Source organism: Strongylocentrotus purpuratus, unplaced genomic scaffold (genome assembly GCF_000002235.5).
Source record: "Strongylocentrotus purpuratus isolate Spur 01 unplaced genomic scaffold, Spur_5.0 spur5_scaffold_6, whole genome shotgun sequence".
Taxonomy (NCBI): Eukaryota; Metazoa; Echinodermata; class Echinoidea; order Camarodonta; family Strongylocentrotidae; genus Strongylocentrotus; species Strongylocentrotus purpuratus.
This window is the reverse complement of record NW_022145612.1, coordinates 42,902,856-42,926,679: the sequence shown is the minus strand read 5'-3', so window position 1 is coordinate 42,926,679 and position 23,824 is coordinate 42,902,856. Positions and strand designations below refer to the sequence as shown.

The 23,824-nt window shown below is 36.7% G+C and overlaps 1 protein-coding gene across 1 annotated transcript; it reads right to left on the bottom strand.

Annotated features, from left to right (window-relative positions):
* Window positions 1–10,388: 10,388 nt before the first annotated feature.
* On the bottom strand, window positions 10,389–22,895 carry LOC105440457 (angiopoietin-1 receptor-like). Its single transcript, XM_031000017.1, has 14 exons — window positions 22,727–22,895; window positions 21,721–21,855; window positions 20,783–20,944; window positions 20,302–20,427; window positions 19,688–19,843; window positions 17,532–17,660; window positions 15,991–16,284; window positions 15,088–15,393; window positions 14,461–14,531; window positions 13,691–13,922; window positions 13,018–13,256; window positions 12,501–12,570; window positions 11,590–11,683; window positions 10,389–11,218 (listed from the first exon to the last, which is right to left on the bottom strand). The coding sequence occupies exons 1-14, from the start codon at window positions 22,893–22,895 to the stop codon at window positions 10,954–10,956; spliced, it is 2,448 nt and encodes an 815-aa protein (XP_030855877.1). The 3' UTR covers window positions 10,389–10,953.
* Window positions 22,896–23,824: the final 929 nt, after the last annotated feature.

Here is a 23,824-nt window from a genome sequence, read left to right as displayed (position 1 = left end):
ATTTTTACATACATCATTGCATTGCTGCACGTAACAGCTCATGCTGACTATTTTTTTCCAGATAACTTTCCTATCAGGCAAATCAGTCAGACATCTTCACCCGGACATTTATCCCTAAAATATAAAACTGTCCTAAAGTAATGGAATAGCTGTATGCCGGTCGATAGATATCGGGCGTTATTTTATAATCCAGGTGGTAGTTGCCTCAAGATTTCTTTGCTATATAGCTATTTGTATTTGTATATATTAACATTGATTTCCTTCTCAACGGTACAAAATGAAACACAATGTATATATAAATTACATATGTAACAATGATTCAACAGAGGGTATACAGTAAATAATTTAGATAACCGAAGGAGGCGAAAACACAAAAAGCATTGATTTGGGAAAGCCCATAATAGGTTAACACAGTTACTGAGAGAACATTAAGATATTATTATGAAAATCCCATATTGTATAACTATGAGTATAAAGATGCAGGCAGAATATAGGAAAAGATATCAACAGTATAATATTACGTGGGACATTTTTTTTTTTTTCTTTTTAAAGGCTGTTATAGTTCTTATCATTGTGATCGATAATCTGTCGGTATCCATAAAATTCGGATTATGAGATAACCAAAAAAGATAAATACATACAGGGATATTGGCTTCTGTGCAAATTACAAACTAATGGAGCAATAGAATGTTTTTATACACAACTTACTTCAATCAATGGAACTTAAAAGTATGTGAACACAACATATACTTTCGATTCAGATGTAACGTATTGAGTGCAATGACAAATTCAGAATTTCCTAAATTCTATTCAATCGATGTCGAAACAAGAGAGTGGAATATAATTGCAATGGTAATAAAAAGTAGATAAATATTTTTTTAAAGGTGGATATAATGCTCTACTTAACTACGATACACAATCAATTTACAGGAAAATGCGGCTACCTTTACATGTATTTATAAAAAGTCGTTTGAAAGCGAGGAAAGATACTTTTAAAAGTATTTTTTATATCATCAGAATTGTATTTCTTTCTTCCATTTCAGAATGCTTTTTCTCAGGCACAAGCTTCTACGTTTTGAATCTATACCTAATAATCATAATCATTAAAGTTGAGGTACAGTAATGTAGATACCTCTGAGCATATAGACAATGTTTCTTGATTATATATAACTACATAATATCATGGTGATTAAGAGTTCCTGCATGGAGGGTGCGCATTGAAACGAGATATTATGAGGGTTAGAGATATATAGAACTTGGACTCTGGGGGAAGTGCCGTTAATAATTACATCAATGCTATACGAGTGCAAGTTAATACATAAGTGATTCTTTCTTTTCATCTCAAGTTTTTTCAGTACAAGTAGCTTCAAGCAAAATGCAAACTGACAATCGTTAGCTAAACATTTCTTTGGCCGCTGCGGCGTTATGGCCCCTGCATGATTACCAGTTTCACATGATTACCCATCTTTTACATCAAATCAATAATCACGAAAGAGATCATTGGCATTATGACAGTCATTATTACATTAATCGCATTCAGTTACTCAGGAGGAATAACATTGTTGCACCTCAGATTCATCTTCAACATCTTGATCAGTTTTTGCCAGAAGTACTCTTGAAACCTTTCATCCTCCTTCCAGCTGAGGTACGGCTTACGATCACTCAGGTACAACCTCACCAAGAATGGAAGCTCAACATCTGGAATGTCCTCCAGGAAAATCACCACCATGTTCTCTATTTGTGTGTCATTGACCTGATCCGCAGCGGTCCGAAACTGGATGATGAACCAGTTATCCTGGATAGCAGCCCTACTGACCAACACGATGGTCTTGTAGCTCTTCTCAACGACGTAATGAACTGCATCATAGTAATGCATACCTAACGGAAGGTCATTATCGCCGTACACATTCCTATTGTATTCCGGCAGCAGTTCTTCTAAGACTGGACGGAGGCGATCTCTAACCCACCCTTCGTCCTCCTCTGCAAACATCACGTTCAAATGAAATTCATAATCGTCAAAATCTCGAGCATCTCGGATCTCCCGATAGCCAATGACTGCCATTTTCAGGAGGAACAGTTTGTATTTCAAGAACCATCGATGACGGTAGGCAAAGACCAAAACTATGATAATCCATGTGGTTACGATAGGAAGTGAACAGTACAGAGCGATGTTTGGGCCACAGAGTTCTGCTGGTTTGAATGACATCAGTGGCTTTAATTCCAGTTCTTCCAGTGAGGCAGAGGAACACCTAGTGTCAATTTCATTCAAAAGTGTGATAGACCCGGACAACCATATCGGAAGCCATTTTAAATTACAAGTACAAGTAATCTCGTTTTCCGAAATATCAATGGACAAGAGGGTTTTTAATATTGGCTTAAAAGTACTGTGGTTCAATCCGGTGAGTTGATTTCGAGCGAGTGTCAGATTTCTAAGTCTTGATGAATTAAAAAAGAGATCTCTATCAAGATACTTCAATTTGTTGCCCTCCAAGTAAACATTCCTCAGATGTGCCATATTCCAAAGTACCCCATGTGGAAGGTCGAGTAACTGATTACCTTCTAGGTGTAAAATCTGCAGACTTTGCAGACCTTCAAATGCATTCACCTCGATCTCTGTGAGTTGACAGTCACTCAGATCTAACTCTTGTAGCAACAACAAATCGGTCAATATCCCTGACTCCAATCTTTTCAATGGGTTTTTCTTTACATCAAGGCTGATAACAGTTCTCAATCCTCCAAACAGTGAAGTGTTATTCTCTACATATGGAATCCATAAGTTGTTCAAGCTGGCATTTCTCATTATCACATGTTTAAGTAACTTAGAGTGACTGAAAATCTCGTCGATATTCCACGGCAAATTCTGGTCTTTACAATCACTGTAGACAAATGTTTCGAGTTTTGGAATATATCCAGCTATAATAATTGATATGGATCCCGATACGTCTAAGTACAAAGGGTTCCTCAAATCTGTGAAAGAGGTAAGACCCAAACGTGTTAAACGAGTATTTCCTCTCAAGACCAATTTCGTCAAATTTGTTAATCCTTCAAAAGCTTTTTTACGGATATAGTGTAGAGAGTTGAAAGCAAGATACAATTCGCGTATGTCTACATTCCAGCTATTTGTGTTAATGATACGTTTGATTTTATTATGATTCAGATGTAGAACACGTAGTCTTTTCATTCTGGCAAAATTTGCAGGATCAATATTTTTAATACCACACCTGTCTATTATAAGGGTTAAAACTAGGGGCAAATCTAAAAATCCCATTTTGTTATGATCGGGCAGTTCATTATCAGAAACATCGAGAACCTGGAGCGGTTTGTTTAGTAACAGCGCGAAATAGTGCTGGTCAATCTCCGCTATCTTCGTTCTATGTAAAAGAAGCTCCTCGATATCGGACATTCCAATGCCTCTGAAGAATGGGTCCCACAGGTCTGGCCTCAGTCTAACATTGGGGAATGAGAGAACTCTGGTTCGTATTGCTGCTATGGTTTGAGGGTCAATCGAACTTATCGAAGTTTCGACGAGCGGTTGGTAACTGAGCGAATTTATTTCGCAATCTATTCTAAATGTGTTGGGCACAAACGCTTTAATTTTAATGAACAAAAAAACGATATTCAGTATGCGAGTTTTTGAACTACAAGAAGTTATGTTAATGTGTGAAATCATGACATTATAACTTAGATCTAATAATTGTAGGTTTGGGAGCCATCTTAATATGTCACCAGGGACAGATTCTAAATCTGTTGCAAAGAGAATAAGATGGGATAAGTTTATACTAAACTTAAACATTTGAGATGTAATAGATTTTAAAAACCAATTATAGCTAAGGTCCAGGTACTGCAGCATTGGCATGTCATAGAAACTGCCAGTAGCTATCTCCCTCAGTAACCTATTATAACTGATATTCAAATTCTTAATCCGTTGGTATCTAGTGAACGAGGAGTTGAAAATGGACCGAAAGTCATTCCATGAAAGATCTAGTTCTTCGACTCCTGGATAAAGATCCTGTGGAACTTCCTTGAGTGCCGTTCTAGTGCAGGAGATTTTCCTCTTGTAAGGACCTTGAGAACAGCGAGAGTGCGCCAAACGTTGGAGGTGGAGACCATGGTGTTGGGATGACATCTCTTCAGTCGCAGTCAAAATGAGAAGATACAGTAGGACTAGTAGCGGGATCAACCTCATTTGAGCCATGTTGGAGAAAGAAAGCTGAAAGTGACAAGAAGTGCGAAACTAACATAGACAGGTGATTGTGCTACAGGATATAAAACTTGTCTAGTTTGCTCTTGATTACTGTTACAATAGTAAACTGTTTTGTTGTACATAGTTTCAGTACTTGTAATAAGAATGGATACACAATTTAATTTGTCGCTCGTCTTTTCGTTAGATTTTCTCTGTATGTGTCAATTTATATTTTGTACATGAATGTACTAGTGCATTTCCTTTACAATGACTGTGAGTAAAGCTGAAGAAAATGTTCATGCAAGTACACTTGTTACTGTTTTTCTTTCTTCTTTTTTTCTTGTAAAGAATACATCAATATAGTCCGATAAAAGTATACCTAAACGTGAGCTCAAAGATCCACCCTATGCATAATATTAAAACAAGGAAGTTTATAGCAATTTATCATCATAAAGGCATTATTCAATTTTTTAAATTAAAAAAAAACATTTTAGCCCTCCATAGACTATTTTATTAAGTCAAACAAAACATTTTACAAATCAATGGAATGGATTCTTTCTTTAACTTAAATAAAACAAAATACTTTAACATTTCACTCCTTGTTGTTTAAACAACAAATGTTGCAGTGACTGCTATTTAGTACAAAACTTGTTACACATACCAGATATAGAATGAATAAATCTCTCGTCTTCATGATATTGAGAAGAAAAAAAAATCTTCAAAGAATTAAAATTTGGAATTCTGTTATTAAGCTTTTATACGAATAGCTGATGCTTAATCGGAGTCTCCATCCAATTTAAAACATCTTTTTCTTTTATCTTCAAAACCAAAAAATTACATTTTCTAAATTAAACTCTATTTGTATTCAAGAACCTTAAATTATCTATTTTATCGTTTCAATCCAGATTGATTTACTGATTTCAAAATTTAAAAAGAACTGTACAATATCTTCTAGCTCTTTTTTTTTTTTACAAAACAAACATTTATCATTACTCACTATTTTCATCTTATACAGTTGCTTGTTAAAATACAGAATCCTTTTTACTATCATGCACTGAAAATATCTTAAACCTATATCTGGAGTAAAACGAAATATCATCCTATCATATTTCTGTATTCTTTGACATTCAGGTGTATAATCTAAATGTCGTTCCCATTTCAGACATATTAGTGGTACACAACTTGTTTTTCCAAGAAAAGTTTTGTAACAACCTTTTATGTCATGTACTAATATTTTGATATGTGACGGCATTAGAGGATCTACTACATTTTTTTCACGTTTTTCAGCTTGCATTCGATATCGACACTTTTTAGCTTTAGTTACAGAATAATAAGACAAATAATTTAGTTTCAAGCAGAACTTTTGTTCACATTGCTCACGAGTCAATTTTTGTTCATTATTCAATTCAATGGTTAAACAAGAATTGGAATTTGTTGACATTTTCACACAAAAATGGTATTGTAACATTTTAAACTGTAAGAGCAATACGTCCGGGTAAATACAAGCGTATACAAACATGATAAATGAATTGAAAATGACGATCTGAAGTTGGCCAGGTAAAAAAAATAAAGCTATTTTTTTTTAGATATATCAACAGACACTTATACATATCTTACCCTCTTAAATTTGAAAACGCACATGTAAGTCGAAAAAGCTTCCAGTATTCTGCATCACCTACAATAGTAACATGATATAGCTACTTCATGGTATAGCTCGCTCAAACGATAGATCCTGTACTGAATTAACTTATAATTGGGCATGTTTGATATACACGTATATCACGTGTGAGAGAAGCGTTCAGTAAGTAAAAAGAAAGTGAAAACATGTTATCATTATTTTTTGTTTATCAATGTTATCATTAGTTTCATGCTGACTAGAGAGGAGATGACTAAGATGTTTGTTGTATATATCATTAGCCTCGCCCCTCACAATGAGTTCGCAACTTTATCAGTTCTTTATGTGGACGTGTTGTTCCGTCTTTTTCTTTTAACACTTTGCTGGAGTACTACAACAACATTTCAGGCGTTCAAAAATGAGTTTGTGTGTTTGGCATCCCTATCCCCTTAAAGGAAACCAAAACCTTCATACTAAGTTACTTTTATTGTAAAGTTTAAAAGATTTGAATAAAATCAGTGAAAATTTGAACAAAATCGGGCAAGGAATAAGGAAGTAAGAGCTTTTTGAAATGACTAGTCACTAGAGGGCGGTATTCAATTTGATGACATCATCTGTGAACAACTCTCCATGCCTTTTGTACATAAAATTTCACAATTTTTTTGTTTTCTTCGTATTTATTTGTGTTCTTGATCCGACTTCATAACATGTGAAGTAGAATATCATTTTGCATTCTATATCTTGCTTTCGGGGGAGTATATTATCTCAATCACAAAGGAAAAACATGAAATTTGATGTACAAAAGGCATTTGAGGTACAAGATATTGCTTAAGCATCATACTTTGCAGTTGAGTGTGATGGTCCTCAAGTTAATTTGCGACCGAGCGAATGGAGCGAGGAATTTGTGTAAAGATTTGTAAGGTCGCAGTGCTCAAAATTACATCTTATAATGAGCAAAAAACCCAATCCTGATGGGGTTATGTGCACATTTTCATAACGGGAGACTGAAAAAACCTTTGATAAGTAACATAAATATATCATCTATGAATGCGAGCGAGCGGAGCTGTTAGTTGCTTAAAATTAGGGGAGCACGGTGTTTAATGATGAGAGGAAAAGGGGACACTTATCAGAAAAGAAGCTCGTTTCAAAGTACAAAGAGTAATTATCAGAGGTGAAAATGGGGCACTTCTTATACCTTCTAAAAGAGGCATTCACCAGCGATGAAAAAAGGCATTTATGAAAATAGGAAATAGGCATTTGTCGACGGAAAAAGGGGCCCCCATCTGATTTTGATAGGGGCATTTATAAGAGGTGAAAAGGGGTAGGGGCACTTTTACAAATTAATAGGGGCACTTGTCAAAGATAAAAGAGCACTTTTCCTTTGTAAAAAGGGGCAGGTAGGTAGGTCCCTTATTAGAAAAAAAAAGGAACGTGTGAAAATATAAAGTGCGCGTATCCGAGTTAAAAAGGGGGTAGTTTTTAACAGGGTAAGGGGCACTTCTTACAAAGGAAAAGGGGCACTTGTCAAAATAAAAAGGCACATCTCAGATTTATATAAGGCAAATTATCAGAGGTGAAGGGGGCACTTATCTAACGTGAAAAGGGGCACTTATGAGAATTAAAAAATGGACACTCATTGCAAAGGAAAATGGGAACTTGTCGAAGGAAAAGGGCACTTGGCAAAAGAAAAGAGGAGGCGCGATAGCTCAGTCGGTAGAGCAGTGGTCTCGTAATTCGGTGACCCGGGTTCGAAACCAAGGCGATGCGCTTATGCCCTTTGGTAAGGCATTAATTCTCATCACCAGGTCCCACGGAGGGGACCTAAAGCCGTCGGCCGTCTGGTTGCTTACTTACAAGCATTCATGCTTTCTTAGCAGTCAGGTAAAATAACCACTACCATTCCAAAAGGGGGCACTTATAAGAGGTGAAAAGGGGTAGGGGCACTTTTACAAATTAATAGGGGTACTTGTCAAAGATAAAGGGGCATTTTTCCTATGTAAAAAGGGGCACATTTCGAGTACTTAAAAACTGTGCCCCCCTGCCCCCCTGCCCCCCCCCCCCCCGGAGAGGGCTGCCTCTAATTTTGGCGCTCTCCAAAATAAAGATGGATGCCAGAAGCCTATTTGCTCGATATGTTGGAGGCCTTGATCTTCCGCACAATGTAGCCAGCTGACGTATCATGGTGCGCTCGTCATGCTCGTCATGCTTGCCCTGCACTCTGCTCATGCTCATACGAAACTCGCCTTAAATCCCCGTACTCGATCTAAACTCTCGTTAATATCGTAGGCATCTCGGCATGACTCGGCATGACTCGCAGCACGGTCGTCGTGCTTGTACTCCACTCTTGGAAACTCGAATAGCACTCGCGTATACTTGAAGGTGGCGAGTTGCTACTAGTTATGAAGAGTGCAGTGCGAGCTTGAAGCGAGTAATGCGAGTATTTTACGACTGTAAGCGAGTTCACCTCGAGTTACAACGAGTCAGAGAAAATTTTGAACATATTCAAAATTTTGGAACTGCTCGCGACTTCGAGGAGAGCCGTGGAATGTTGTAAAAAGTTACGCCGAGCCATACCGAGTTGTCGCAAGTTATCCCGAGTTACAAGAAGAGCTATTCGCGAGTTATTGCGACTGTGGCTCTTTGAGGCAACTCATCACAACTCGCCATAACTCGCCAATACAACTCGGCTGAAGTGGGAGCCCTGCTTTAATTTACGAGTGTCCTCGGTACCCAACCAGTCACAGCCCACATTGAGCCAAAGAGAGAGAGAGAGAGAAGGGAGAGAAGAGAGCTAAGTACATGGGGAGAAAGATGAGAAGAGGAAGGGAGAGAGAGAGAGAGAGAGAGAAAGAGACGAGTGTCTGGAGTGGGATACAGACTGGGAGAGCTTAAAGGTATGACAAAGTTTTGGTATGGAGTCATGAATTTGGTTCAAATTAACATATTGAAAGCATATGCGTTCCTACAATATACATTGATCGTTGTCGCAGTTGAAATCGAGTCTAAAGTTATGAAATCGTCACCCGTTTCACGAACCGTCCTCTCTGGCCAAATTCGGCATTTTTTTCAATTTTTATTTTTTTTGCATTTTTTTCATGTACTAATAAATACCTACATTTTGTGAAAATTTCAGAGTCTAACATTGCGCGGTTACGTAATAACGACGTCATCGTAAAGCGTCCTCTTGCAATAAATTGGATATTTCTGTACCACGAACCGTCCTCTCTCGCGCTCGCGCGCTCAGGACACTTCGTGGTGAAGAATTTGACGTAAATTGATAAATAATAAACTCTTTATGTTGTATAGCTCCCTCTCAAGGTCAAGATATTAATTTAGCTATGAAACAATGTTTCTTCACTAAAATCGAACGATTAGCTATTCCCGTTTGGAAATTATATATCCCAACTACATATTCTGAGATTTTCATGGTCGCAGCTACCATTGTACGGCCATGGGCGCTATCTGAAATTTATCAAAATTTACCGGGAGCACCGGTAAATTTTTATATTCAATTTTTCTCGAAAACAGAAGTGTTTAAGGGGCTATTTTTTTTTAATGCTTATAATACATCCACAGGGGCATCCAAATATATCAAAATTGTAAAGATTCACTATCCACCAAATTTTCAAAATTTCCAAAAACTTTGTATTACCTTTAAAGATAATCTCCAGTACTAGTAAAAAAAAAAAAAAAAAAAAAAAAAAAAAGAATTCTCACAGAATCAATGTGTTGTCCCATATATAGCTTTCTATGTGAGTGCTTGTTACTTTACCAAGACTCGGTCAAATTTATTAGGATTTTGATGACCCCAGAACCTTGCAGTGCACACCAATACTTACATGCTACATGATCAACTGTTTCTGATCCTTTCACAATGCAATCGCATTACCAGTACAAAAGTTTATCTTTAATGGGTGTGAGCTTTTGTTTTGTGACTACAGGCTGTATCAGATTCAGAGATTCTGGAATCTTCAGGAAGATCTCAGATGTGCTTTGTTGTACCTATATGCATCCCTGCTTGATCTTCAAAGTAAATGAACTACCTGCATTCAATTACTATTTCAGGGTGGTATGAATATTTTGAAGTTTGGAAGCGTAAGGTCAGATTCTACACCCCCTATTTATAAAAAAGGAAACAAGAACAAAAGAAGGGAAAATCTGGGTATCTAATTGCATTCATTTATTCATCACAGCTTATTTCACAAGTTAACTCTTTGTATGCCACATAGTATTTATCAAGGAATAGATCAACAAAAGACCTCGTGAATATTTGAAAGTTCCAGTGAAATATTAATCTGTACCAGTGTTAAAGGGTTGTCACAGAGCTAACGAAGACCAGAAATAAGTAATTCTACAAAGCCATTGTTTTGCACAAAGCAATCCTTCTGTCAATTGGTGGATATTGTTTTGTGCAAAATTGTACATGTGGTAACCGAGCGATTGGCATAGAGGTGAGGAAAGCAAGCGAAGTATTAACGGTCTATGATGATTTTTTTTTAACCTGCAGTTACTAATGCACAAGGTTGACCGACGCGTTTTAAAAAAAATATACTGAATTCTTAGACAATGGTGCTTGTGGAAGATATAGGCTTTAATACTGAGTTATATACATGTATATTCTTACATGAGCTTACAATATAATATTTGTCCTGCCTTCGGAAATATTTTTTTTTAATAAATCTATTTACTCTACACGTGAAACCAAATCTAGAAAGAGATCTATGGCCTGACAATGAGCAACGTTAAACCACCTTAACTAAAAAGCAGATAAAAACTTCCTGTACAAAAGTGGTGAAAAATTTAAAAGTGGCATCTTTGCATTGTAAAAGAAAAATCAATTTGAAGAATTTAGAGATAAATCTACCCTTTCACCTATCATTTTGCAAGCTAGTAATGATCTAAAAAATAACATAACATATTTGCTGTTTCTATAACATTTTGAAAGTAGTTGTTTAAGTTTCGTAGTATATTTCTTGTAACAATTTAAATATATAGATGAGTATCGTAGTATGAGCATGTAGAAAAATGAAATAGTATGAGCATCAAGATAAATACACGTATTGGAAACTCTGTGTAGTACATAACATGCACATTAGGGCTTGTCCAGCATTTATCAATGTTGGCACGAAACCCCTCTGCCTCGCTTGAGTTGCGTCTATATTTCTGTTACATCTCGATAGGTTATGTTGCTGGTGGGTTTCTTAAGATCTTGATAGGTGTTGGGGTCGATACGATTCTGGTAGTTTGGTGTATCTGTATTAAGATCTTGGTATGTATGGTCGTCAGCATTCGGGTCTTCGTAGATATTGGGGTCTTGCTGGGAGTCATCAAACACAGGGTTCTCATACTTTGGAGAGGTCTCACGTTCGGCGTTTGGTAGTGATGCGGCTGGTTCATCCTTCAAACGTCTTTGTTTGATCCTGGAAGTGAAATTCAATTCAAAACAACATACATTTCCTTCTCCTTTGTAACATCAATGAGATAATCAACACACACAAGCATAAAGATCAGATAAACTGAAGGACGATTTTTCCATGATGATTGTGGAGGCCCCTTATAATACAAAACCTTCAAACATATTCTAAAGTTCTAAACGATTCATTATATATTAGTGGCCTTTAGATTACGGAAATCCTGCAGTTACTTTATTCATTATCGTTTTGGCTCATTTTAGATGGGTCAAATATTTTACCCTTTTTAACGTCTAATCTACAATAGATTATTTTCTTTATTTGTAACAATATTATCAGACAGCTGATTTTTCTACCTTAGAGTTGTCGAGCTAACTTACCTTCTAAACATCACCACAGCAAATATCAGTATTGCGATGATAACGAGAGGTACAATCACACCCCCTATCACAGCCCCTACCGGTATCCTGGTACCTTTTGGCAAAAAAAATACATGTACATGTAATTAAGCTGTCATTATGCTGTCATTATGCTGTCATAAATTATGCACATATGCAAAAATATTGCTGGTCCGTTTCACAAAGTTTTTGTCGACTTTGTGTAGATAATATTTACTTTCATAAATGACACTTTTTCTATTCTTTACATTAATTTTTTAAAATGATGTAGCAAAGAAATTGTTTAAATTCAAACATTCCATTTCTCCTTATTTTGATCTATATATGATAAGTGCAAACTATTCAATTAAATTCAAATTAGGTTTTATTCCAGACTTGTCAAAAAGTCCAAAGACTAAAAATGCAAGTTTACATGAAACATACAATCATATAAAAAATGCATTAAAAACATTCAACTTTTCCAAAATTATCCAGCGAACCGGACAGAGAATGAGGAGTAATATGTATCAGGGTAAATGTGTACACAACACTGATAAACTACATACTTATAGATATATTTACATAGTTATGAAGGTCACATACTGACTTTAGTTTCAAATTTACCTCTTATTCAAACATAATTAAAATAATAAATTATATTTGTAAGGCGCCTAATCCAAGTGAAATCAAATGCTCAAAGCGCTCTTGTGAGAAAAAGGAAAATAAATCACATAAAAGCTTCATTATAAACAAAAAGAACTTAAGTAAAATGAAAGAACAGTCAATTAATTGCCGAATGTATTTTACTTGTGCCTGCTTAAAAAAAACATAACCTTTCCATATTTTTTTATATATGTTTTTAAGTGTGATATTCAGTATTTTAAAAAAAAGTTTCATTCTTTTCATGCTCTCACCTGAGAGGGTGGTCTTTGCATACACTGGCTCGGACCAATTACTAGAACCAGCTCCATTGACAGTTCGGACCTGACAAACATAGAGATTCAAATAATGGTGTTGCAGCAATAATGACAATACAAATATCATCCACACACGAAGCACACAAAAGAGTGGTTTAATTCTGGTTATGTCTCCATGAAATCACGAGATAGTTATTCACATTCTCGAGAACAATACCAATCTACAATCATCGTCCGCATCACAAAAGGAAATATTTTAAATGCCATTCAAGCATTCAAATGTGATTTTTTTTTTAATGCAATATCATGCAAGTACATGTAATTGGGGATTGCTTGTTATATCAATGGCACCAATATTAAAGAGAATCACTTATGCGTTTATATTTTCTCCTTAGGATGAAAGCTAATTCTAATAATGTTTTACATATGGAAAGTTTGTACTAAAATATGAAGAGCTCGAACATTCCATTAATCGTTTGGTCTTATCTTAAGGATTGAGGTTAAGACATCTAACCTGAACTGTATAGTTGATTTCACTGGGCAGATCCATCACAGTATGTTCTCCTTCAAATTCACCAGTTGGTACTTCCTCCATCTTATAGTCACCATCACCAGTGGGATCAGCTCGCTTGTAGCGAATGATATACTTGTTGATGTTACCATTGATGTTAGATGGTAAAGGGGTAGACCAGGTGACAGTGAATGAGCTTGCAGTACTCTGTAGATTAGCCACATTGATAGGAGCAGGTGCGACTAATTAGAAGAAAATGAGATTAGGAGATAGTACTCCAATACCTCAGTCATGTATAGTAATTATTATAAAGTAGTAGTTAAGTAAAACAACGCTTCTAAAGATATATTTTGAGATCTCATTGCTCTTGATCTCCAACAATATCTAACGCGTAAGGATATTTGTCCACATCTAGTTTTCTAACATTAAAACCGACGCATTGTCTGATGTTGAATTTAACAAGGAAGTTAGACCGAGTCTTCGAGTGGGGTTTACTGAATAAGCAGTATACGGACCATATAGTTTGCAGTCTAGCAAAATGAATGATTCCTATCAAGATCAATTAAATTTGTTGATGAAACTGAACAAATATACAAGAATATTAACTGAGTCATTTAACAGGCAAGCAACAATCCCCCTCCCCAACCCCTACAAGAAATACATCTTAAACACCAACCTTCTTCAAGTGTTTTCCTGACAGTCTCACTGCTCCTATCACTCTCATCGTCTTTATTTGATGCAGTCATTTGGATAGTATAGTCTAAATAGGTTTCTAACCCTCTTATCAAGTAGGACCTAGTGTCATGAGAAACAAAAATAGTGTTTGAAGAAGTTGATCCAGTGGCAGCATAGTAGATCGTATAATGAGTCACTCCACTTCTGCAATCTGCTGATTCCGAGGGGAGGTGCTGAAACATGATAGTGCAAATACATGTTACATATGCAGCCAGGGATGCAGCACAGCAACATCCAATGAATTTACTTTCACACTAACAAACAAAATTATGTAACTTAAGCAAACATCCTGCTTACCAGGCATCTCTTAATTACAAATTACTTTGATATTTGCTTCCTTCTGTGAAATAAAATGTAAAGATCCACTCCATAAACCAAGCAGCTCATTCTTTCATCTAACAAACATGAAAATTGGTTCAATTTTGTTTTAATACACGAGACGTATATATTTAATTTAGTCAAATTAGAGGTGGGGAAAGAAATTTCCAAAGATAGCCAGTGATGTAAAGAATTTCCTATTTGACATATCCCGAGGAAATTTTATGTAATATTAAGTCTGATCAATGTTGTTCGTGTATTTATCACCTCCATATCCTAACAGTGTGGTTCTAACTGTATGTAATACAAATATGACTTGTTTTCTGGACGATTATTTTCATCCAACTTCATTTCACTAAGTCACTAAGAAGCTATTTTAAAAACAGTTCATACCTCCCATGTCGCCTCTAGTTCTTTAGGGTTGATGGCTGCCACTAGTAGTCCCGTTGGAGAAGCACTGGGTTCTAAAGTTTAAAATTATATAGAAGAAACTAAATGGCTTGGACCTATATAGATGAATTCATTTCATGTACTTGCACGTTATGGTAAAATCATGCATTGCTCCAACAAATACTCGTCGTGTCGTTTTGAATTAGATATCAACGAATCAAACATGAAACTACCATTGGGCAAAACACAATGAAGGGTACTATAAACATTTTAACATATTTCGCAGAAATTTTGTTGTAGAAGAAATATTCTGTGTCAAATTTTAAAAATATAGAACAATTAAAAAAGAGAATGTATGGATGGAAATTACGAACATTTCTCTGTGACATATTTTACTCATAAAATTAGATATTTTAAAGAGCCTTCAATCATTGGAAAGTGCATAGATATCCCAAATGTATGTACAAATCATTTACCAACAATATCAAACATGTACCTATATGTGGATGAATGTACAAATCAAGTTGAAAAAGTCTGAAAAATAAGCATCCTTAACATTTCTATTCTGCACTCTGATATCATGACAAACCCTTGGCAGAGTCAATTATTTTTCTTCTGAGCATTACTTACTTCTACAGAGAGTTATTGAGCTGTTCCCAGGAGACAGAGGTCCTGTTCCACCTGTTCCTTTCCTCACTGCTGCTACGCGAAACATGTAACCTGTGTCGGGTGTCAGGTTATTAACGATGGCTGATGTCGTGAGTTGGTCTACTCTCTGATCTGTTGCCACTTCACCATCCTCCTCTACAAAGACATCATATCCTACCAGAGGAGGATCACCTATGTCATCTTCTCCAGACCATGCATTCCATCGGAGACCTACTGTAGCTGACGTGGTACTCACTATCACTGGTGCTTGCTCTATGACTGGCAAAACTGAGAAAAAAACGTGAAAAGAAACAAAATTTGTTTGAACACCTCAACGATCGATATCAGTGGTAACATGTAAGTTCTCCTCTCAAATCAGTATATGGATTTCATATGCAGTGCATGCACGGTGCTTACTTCATGGTAAATCGAATATTTCATCAATATTATAATATTACCACATAAAATAATACGAGACTTACGTGGTGTTACGTGGCTTCACATAACGTTGAGTGGCAGATATGAGTGCGTAGCAGGAATAGAGTCTCAATATGCAATATGTCCTCTCTCAAAGAAAAGCTAACAAAATTATTCTAGGAGCTACTTAAACTAAATTATTTTTTGGAAATTATTCAAAGCTTGATACATGCATTGCAGCACTTTGCATGTTTGTTTGTCAGTTTTTGTTTGTTATAATGCCCAGAAAATCGATAACCTACAACGACAATACTTTTTTAATCCTAGTATCAGTGCATACATGAATGAGAATAATTCTTCATTTTAAGAAAGAGAATCCAGGCTCTGTAATTATCTGGTATCTCACTGTACGTAAGCTAAATGGTATAATACAGTAAACTGATAATATCACACACTTTCCTCACGTACCATAAGTTGCGTTGGTAATAAGCGTACTGGGATAGCTTATATTTTCAACATAGAGAAAGCACTGGTATCCCCCATATTCCTGTGGAAAGACACTGTTAACATCAAAGACAACAGCTCGTTCTGACCCTGAGACAGTGCTAGACCTCTTGGTGATTCCTGTCTTGTCGTCGGTGTTTCCAGTGCGTCTAGAAAGATCAACTGAAGATGAATCAGGAGGTGGGATACCCTCAACATAACATGTGAAGCTAGATGGTTGGTATGGGTTCACTCTCACTGGAACCAATCTTGATATTCCTGTCAAGAACAATGCAAATCTATTAAAAACAATCAACACAGACAAAACTCTAACTCAATCATGTTCTTAATATATCTGCTTGCTCTATGTATTTCATCGACAATACAAATGAAAAAAAAGATCCTATTTACACTTTGTAAAATATTGACTAATCACAATATTCATAAATAGAAATATGAATTCGTTAATATTAGAAAGAATGTTTAATTAATGATAATTTTGATATTCCTGTACAAAAAGCAATCAATAATACTAAACATTAAAACTAAGTATACCTAGAGCAATAGAAGATTGCAACCTAGTCATTTCATAATATTAGTATAACTTTCAAGCAGTGGAAGATCCAGGGAGGCCCGGGGGCCCGACCACTCCCCCCCCCCCCCCCCCCTGGGAAAAAAATATGTATTTTTACATTTTTTACGTGAATTTTACCTTTTTTTGGAGATGCCCCCCCCCCCCTGGCGCTCAAGGGGTGGGAACAATTTTTCAAATCATCGAGGCCCCCCCCAAAAAAAAACCAAAAAAAAATCGTGCTCAACGCCCCCACCCCCGAGCGAATTTTTGGCCGGCGCGATTTTCAAATTTCTGGGAACTTATGTTTACATGTACAAGCAGGCGCGTACGCAGGGGGGAGGGTTTGGGGGTTAATCCCCCCCCCCCCACTTTGGTAATGTTATGTATGTAAACCCCCCTAAACAAAAAATTTAAAAAAAAAAACCTTTATTCCCACGACCGACCTAAAAAAGGTGACCTTACCCCCACCCCCCAACTGAGCAAAATGTCAAATTTCCAAATTTCGAGACCAAAAAAAAAAAAGTGACCTCTTACCCCCCCCCCCCCCCCCCCCCCCCCCCCCCGCTTATTCAGCGGCCGGCTGAGTCTTTGCGAAATTTTCTGACCGATTTATAAATGTTAAACCCCCCCCCCCCCCCTTGAAAAAATCCTGCGTACGCGCCTGTGTACAAGTGTCTGCAACAAGAAAAAAGAGTATTAATCATCATAATAATGGCTATTTATACAGCGCCGATGCACTGATGCTCATGGCGATCTACAAATAAATTAGCTTAAACTGAAATAAAAGTACTTGCTCCACAAGCATCTGGAACAAGATTGTAAAGGAAATCTGAAAATAATGAAATATACGCACATATAGTTCCATAAGCACTATGAGGTTGTTTTAGTTCTGAATTTTTGTTCAGCTGAACAAAAAGACAAACCAAAACAAAATTATGATGGGTATAATTACTTTGACAATATGGTTCAATCCAGCCATCAAGGCATTGTCCATTGCAAAGACCCCTCTCTGTTTCACAAGCCTCTGAAGAACAATGGCATTGCTGAAGGCAACCCCTTCCAAAGGTACCCCCTTCACACTCTGCAATATAAATAAACAAAACAAATGCGACTGCGTCTCCTATATGCCTCCACCTTAAATTCAGTAGAGGAAATGGTTACATTTGTTAATGACATATCACAATGAAAACAAAAAGCCTACAGTCAAATAATCAATTGACGACTATGATCTTAACATATACTAGCAGTGGCGGATCCAGGGGGGGGGCCGGGCCCCCCCCCCCTTGAGAAAAAAATCATGTAAAATCACGTGATTTTTACCTTTTTGGGGGGTTGGACCCCCCCCCCCCCCTGGCGCTCAAGGGGGGGGGGGTGCAAAAAAAAAAATGTGCTTTGTACCCCCCCCCCCCCCCCACTGAGCGACTTTTCGGCCGGCGCAATTTTCAAATTTTCGGGAGCAAAAAAAAAAAAAAGTTGGGCCCCCTCCCCTAAGAAATCCTGGATCCGCGCCTGTTATACTAGCCCCAGAATGTAATTAAATTATCTTCCTTTTGTAATATTGTCACCATTAAATTAGATATAGCTTAAAATTTTTAATTTCAGCGACCTTTAACTTACTTATCTTAAAGCTATAAACGAGACCGTCTTCCTATGTTAAAACATACTATCACCAAGATTGAGGCTCAAACCTCTAACGGTTCTTAAAATATCGCAATAACAATGATAAAACCTGTAATATCAGAAATTGACCTCTATGACCTTTGAACATTTTCCAACCACACCAAAAATCGAATCAGATTGTCTGCCAATTATGATACATACTATCACCAAGTTTGAATCCCATATCCCTAGTGGTTTTTGAGGTATCGCAATATCAAGGCTAAAACATGTTATTTTAGGAGTTGACCTAATGACATTTGACCTATGTACCCACCATCTTATCAGATCGTTTTTCTATGGTAATACATACCATCTTCTAGTTTTAGTCTCATATCTCTAGTGGTTATTGAGGTTTCTCTGTCACAATTATTGGCTAATACATGAAATTTCAGAAATTGAATTCTGTGACCTCTGACCTTCAATCCCCGAATCTGATAATTTCGTCTCCCTATGGTAATACATATTACCACCAAGTTTGAGCGTCATATATCTAGTGGTTCAAGAGATTTTGCATAATGAAGCAAATAGTTGGAATTTCAGAAGTTGACCTCTATTTCCTTCGACCTTTGACCTACATGTACCCACAATCTATTCAGATCGTCTTCCTATGATGATACATATTATCAACAAGTTTGAGCCTCATATCTCTAATGTTTCTTGAGCCATCGCGATAACGAAGCCAATACCTGGAATTTCATCAGTTGAGCTATGTGACATTTGACTTTAGATCAAGTTAATCCAAAATCCAATCAGATCGGCTTCCGATGGTCAAACATACTGCCATACATTTTTAAGTTTATTTAAGTGGTTCTTGATATATTGCGACCGACAACGAGAAAGCGGGACGAACGTACGGACGGACGGGCGGACAACCCGAAAACATAATGCATGCGGTATCACCCCCTTTGTTTGGCAAAAGACATAACAAAATGGTCTCACATAATAGAAACATATGGTAGATGAATAGTACTTTACCAACAATCCACACAAGGAATGCTATATATGAAACAAATATTGACTGCTGATGTATGAACGTCACGGTTTAAATAATATACATACATGTAGCTCCTCAGAGTTCTTGAGACAGCATTATGCCCCACAATTTTGTCTTGGGGGCACAGTACAGTTTCAAGATCACGTTAGGGAAATAGTCACTATAGTAACCTTGCCCTTCAAAGACGTCAATATTTGTATACCAGAATCCTCATCCAGAGTATCCATGTAAATAGATGTATTTGCTATTCCAGCACTTTGTAAATATATATGGTTGATATGACCAATGTAAAAACATGTATTCATGAGTGTTCAAAAATATACACACAAAACAAATTCAGGTGTATCATGCAAACTGCACATTACTTGGTGTACATGTTGTATGTAGTATGGAGATAAATTAATAGGAATTGATATTGAAAATTCGGTACCCTTTATTGAAAAGTATCATTTTACCTTGACAGTTGACCTGGCCACTGCGTACTTTGTACCCTACAGCACACTTCTGCTCAGGGCACTCTCCAGTCTGTTTATCACATGGTTCATCATTTAAGCAATGGCATTTATCAGTGCATTGTGATCCAAAGTAAGCATCTTCACATTCATCTGGAACTGAGAATGATAAGAACAATTATAATTTTAAAAGCAAGCACCGGCAAGTGGTATATATTAGATGAAGTCACCAAAATGAGATTCTTATCCTTGTAACTAATGATTTCATTTTTTCTTTTGCACTATATACTGACTTCAATTATGACATATGGTCCTGAATTGAACCGTGATTTCACTAGATAACTTCATGTTTCATAGAATGAAAATAGAATACACAGGAGGAGGAGTCCCCAAAACACTGCTTGGTATGGGTTTGTCTACAAAAACGAATATAATAACTTCAAATTAATTTTCTTATTCCAGTAGGCTTTAATACAGGAGCGATCCGGTTTGTGTAGACTTGGGTTAATCAATAACAAGAAATATATTACAAAGCTACAGTGTACATTTGAATTTATCTTATTGCGGTAAATAATTTATGTCATTCTTTTTGGTTATCATTGCTGATCATGACTTACTTTGACAGTTGTCCCCAGACCAGCCAGTCTGACACCCACCTGTACATATTCCACTATAGATGTTACATGATGAACCACAGTGACATGGCTGTGAACATCCTGGACCATATGTACCAACAGTACATACTGTAAAAGAATTCAAAATACAAAATAAGGATTTACACAATTATATAATACATTCAGCAGAAGGAAATATTGTGCATGTTACAATAACTTCCTCTTATTAAATTTTCTTCTTCTTCTCCTTCTCATCCTCTTCCTCCTCCTCATTCTTCTTCTTTTTCTACTTCTTCTTCTTCTACTTCCTTCTCCTTCTTTTCTCCACTGAGTTGCGCCTGACCTCACTCATAAATCCAGCTCTATGATGGTATTTGCTTTTGATGGTCCAAGAAAAACTAGAATGGTAGATTTATGGTTATGAAGCCTATATATTTTCACTATTATAATTTGAGCATAATGAATTGACTATCGGAAGACTTACGTGTGTTACATGCAAGACCATGAGCACCGACGTCACATGAACATCCATAAGGATCAGGTAGGCAAAAAAGATACCCTTGACATCTTGTGATTGCATCATCCTTATATGAACATTGAAACTCGCAGTTCAATCCAAATCGATTTCCACCATCATTCCTACAAACTGAAAGAAATAGTTGCACTGTTGAATGAAAAAAATTGCGTAATTTGCCTGACTTGCTTAAGAAATAATATTTCATGAGATAAATTAGAAGTATGGTTGCTTTCCTAAATATCTCCTTTCCAAATTACCGAAGGTGTCTCATGCTCCATGAATATTTTTGTCTACATTGAATAAACGTCTCCAATATCATGGAGAGCAAAGTTGAATCATAACAAATACTGTTATTTAGACATTCAGCATGATATTGAGGAAAAAAAGGAAACAAATCATTTCCCCTGTCGTATCTCATTGTTTCGTTCATTCATTTTTCATTCATATTTTCTTATTAATTTACGTGAAGTACAGTGCATATATATTATATGTAGAATGACCAGCAGCTCAGGTAGAGAGGGTCACTTTTAAAAAAGTATTTTATGTAACAGACTGTCGATAATACATGAGAGATAATACATTATACAAGGTCACAAATCTAATTGTTTTAAACAGAATGATGAATGATAAACAGACTTTATTCTTGCAAACGATTCCTGGTAAAATGATGATTTACAAGAAAACAAAATAGAATTTCAAAAGACATGCTGTATAATACTATTCTGATTACTCTATCTCTACTTCGGGTAGAAGACAGAATATTTGAAATGAACATGTAAAAAAAAACAGATGGACATTACTATGATCATTTTCAATGGAATAAGACCAGAAATATCTCCCTCTATTCATCTTTTAACAGATAAACATAAACATAATTCCAAATGAAGTTCTACGGGCTTACTTACTTTCTAAACAATTCGGTCCCTTGAAGTTGTTAGGACAGATACATAGACCAGACTTGTCATCACAGACTCCACCATTGTAGCATTTATCACAGATACCATAGCACTCAGTGGGACCCCACTTACCAGCAGGGCATTCTAAAATAAGATAGGGAGAGAGAAGAAACAATCATGTAAAATACATGTAAATATGAACCTTATGAACCTTATGTCACTAAAGACTGCATCATAACAAAGATGAGTATGGATAGAAGATAAGCAGAGTTTTAAAAAAATAGAAGCTTTCATGATTGAACATTATTAGAACTATAGTGTATTGAATTGGCTCTGTCACACTCTGAATATATAAACGGCTAATTTCAAACTACCCTCCTATAAAAATCTCATCACAAATCATGCCATGCTGACATCTGAATGTTATCGTTTAAAGTTGCATACATCTTTTGAATTAAATTTGCAAAGGGGAACAAGCTGTCCATCGTACGGTAATGTGCCATTCCAAAAGATGTGACTTGGACATTATCTAAAAGAAAACTCTACACCAGGCGCGGATCCAGGATTTCTTAGGGGAGGGGGCCCAATTTTTTTTTTTTTTTGCTCCCGAAAATTTGAAAATCGCGCCGGCCGAAAAGTCGCTCAGTGGAAGGGGGGGGGGGGGGGGGGGGGGGGGGGCACAATATTTTTTTTTTTTTTTTTTTTTGCTCCCGAAAATTTGAAAAACGCGCCCGGGCCAAAAATTCGCTCAGTGGGGGGGGGGGGGGGGGGGGGGGGGGGGGGGGGGGGGGGGGGGGGGTAGTGAGCACATTTTTTTTTTTTTGATCCTCAAAAAAATTTCAATTTGCACCCCCCCCCCCCCTTTGAGCGCCAGGGGGGGGGGGGGCCCAACCCCCAAAAAAGGTAAAAATCACTTGATTTTACATGATTTTTTTTCTCAAGGGGGGGGGGGGGGCCCGGGCCCCCCGGGCCCCCCCCCCTGGATCCGCCACTACTCTACACAAACATTTATTACCTCTGATGATGAGTCTATATAGTCCTCCTCTGTTTTGAGACCTCTCGTTTTCATAGTAGATCTCATAGATTCCTTGTTCTGATGTCTGGATTGGTTTTAGGAAGCTGATCTGAGTCTGCCCAACAAACGATGTAAGAACCTCACTTCCATCTTTCATCCATGTAATCATGTTGGCACTCGCATCAGGATAATAACGCCTAGTCATGCTAAACATCACTCCAGTGTCATTCACATTAACTGTCTTTGTAAACAAGCCATCGCTTGATATGAATTTAGCTGTTACAAGGGATAATAAGTTAACTTAACAAAAATTGTAACTTAGATGCAGTACACTTAAACAGGTCAAGCGCGACTCACTAAAGGAGACCGCACATGCCCTTGAGTGGTAAATCAGATATATTGTATTAAGCTCGCAAATATTGCACGAGTCGAAGACGAGTGCAATATTCATGCTAGTTGAATGCTATTTATCTGCTTCAACGCAAACGCAAGTCAATACTATCATTATTATATACAGTAAAAAAATCGAACTACAGTGAAATTTAAATGATTCAAAGGATCAATTTAATTACCGAATTCCAATGATGATGCAAAATTTAGCAAGTCAAAATGAAGGATAATCTAAGTTTTGAATATAATTGGTGTTTAAACGCAATACTGGCAACGTATTTTACATTATATGCAGGTCTTTTGTTCAAATTTACTTTTGATAGTAGTTAATTGACACTTTACAGCGATTGTAGCCAGCATGCGCATGCAACTCTTGCTCCGATATTGTAACAATAATGTACGCTTATTCATCATCTGTGGAGTGAAGTAATATACGGAGGAAAAGCAGAATGCTAAAAATATTGGACTCAATCAAAGATAGGGGATCAAATAGGCTTTACATGATTTTATTCTCTGGAAAAGGGGGTTTGTAATAATGAAATATATTCACTTGCATATATTGAAATAAATCTTTTCCTGTTGATATTTTTTCGATTACAAGTTAAGATAATTTTCCAAATGAGAACATGGCAATATTTTTTTCCTTCAAAATCTGTTTGGACTTTCCTTTGACCATTTGAATGTAAGTAAATATCATCAACATAAATG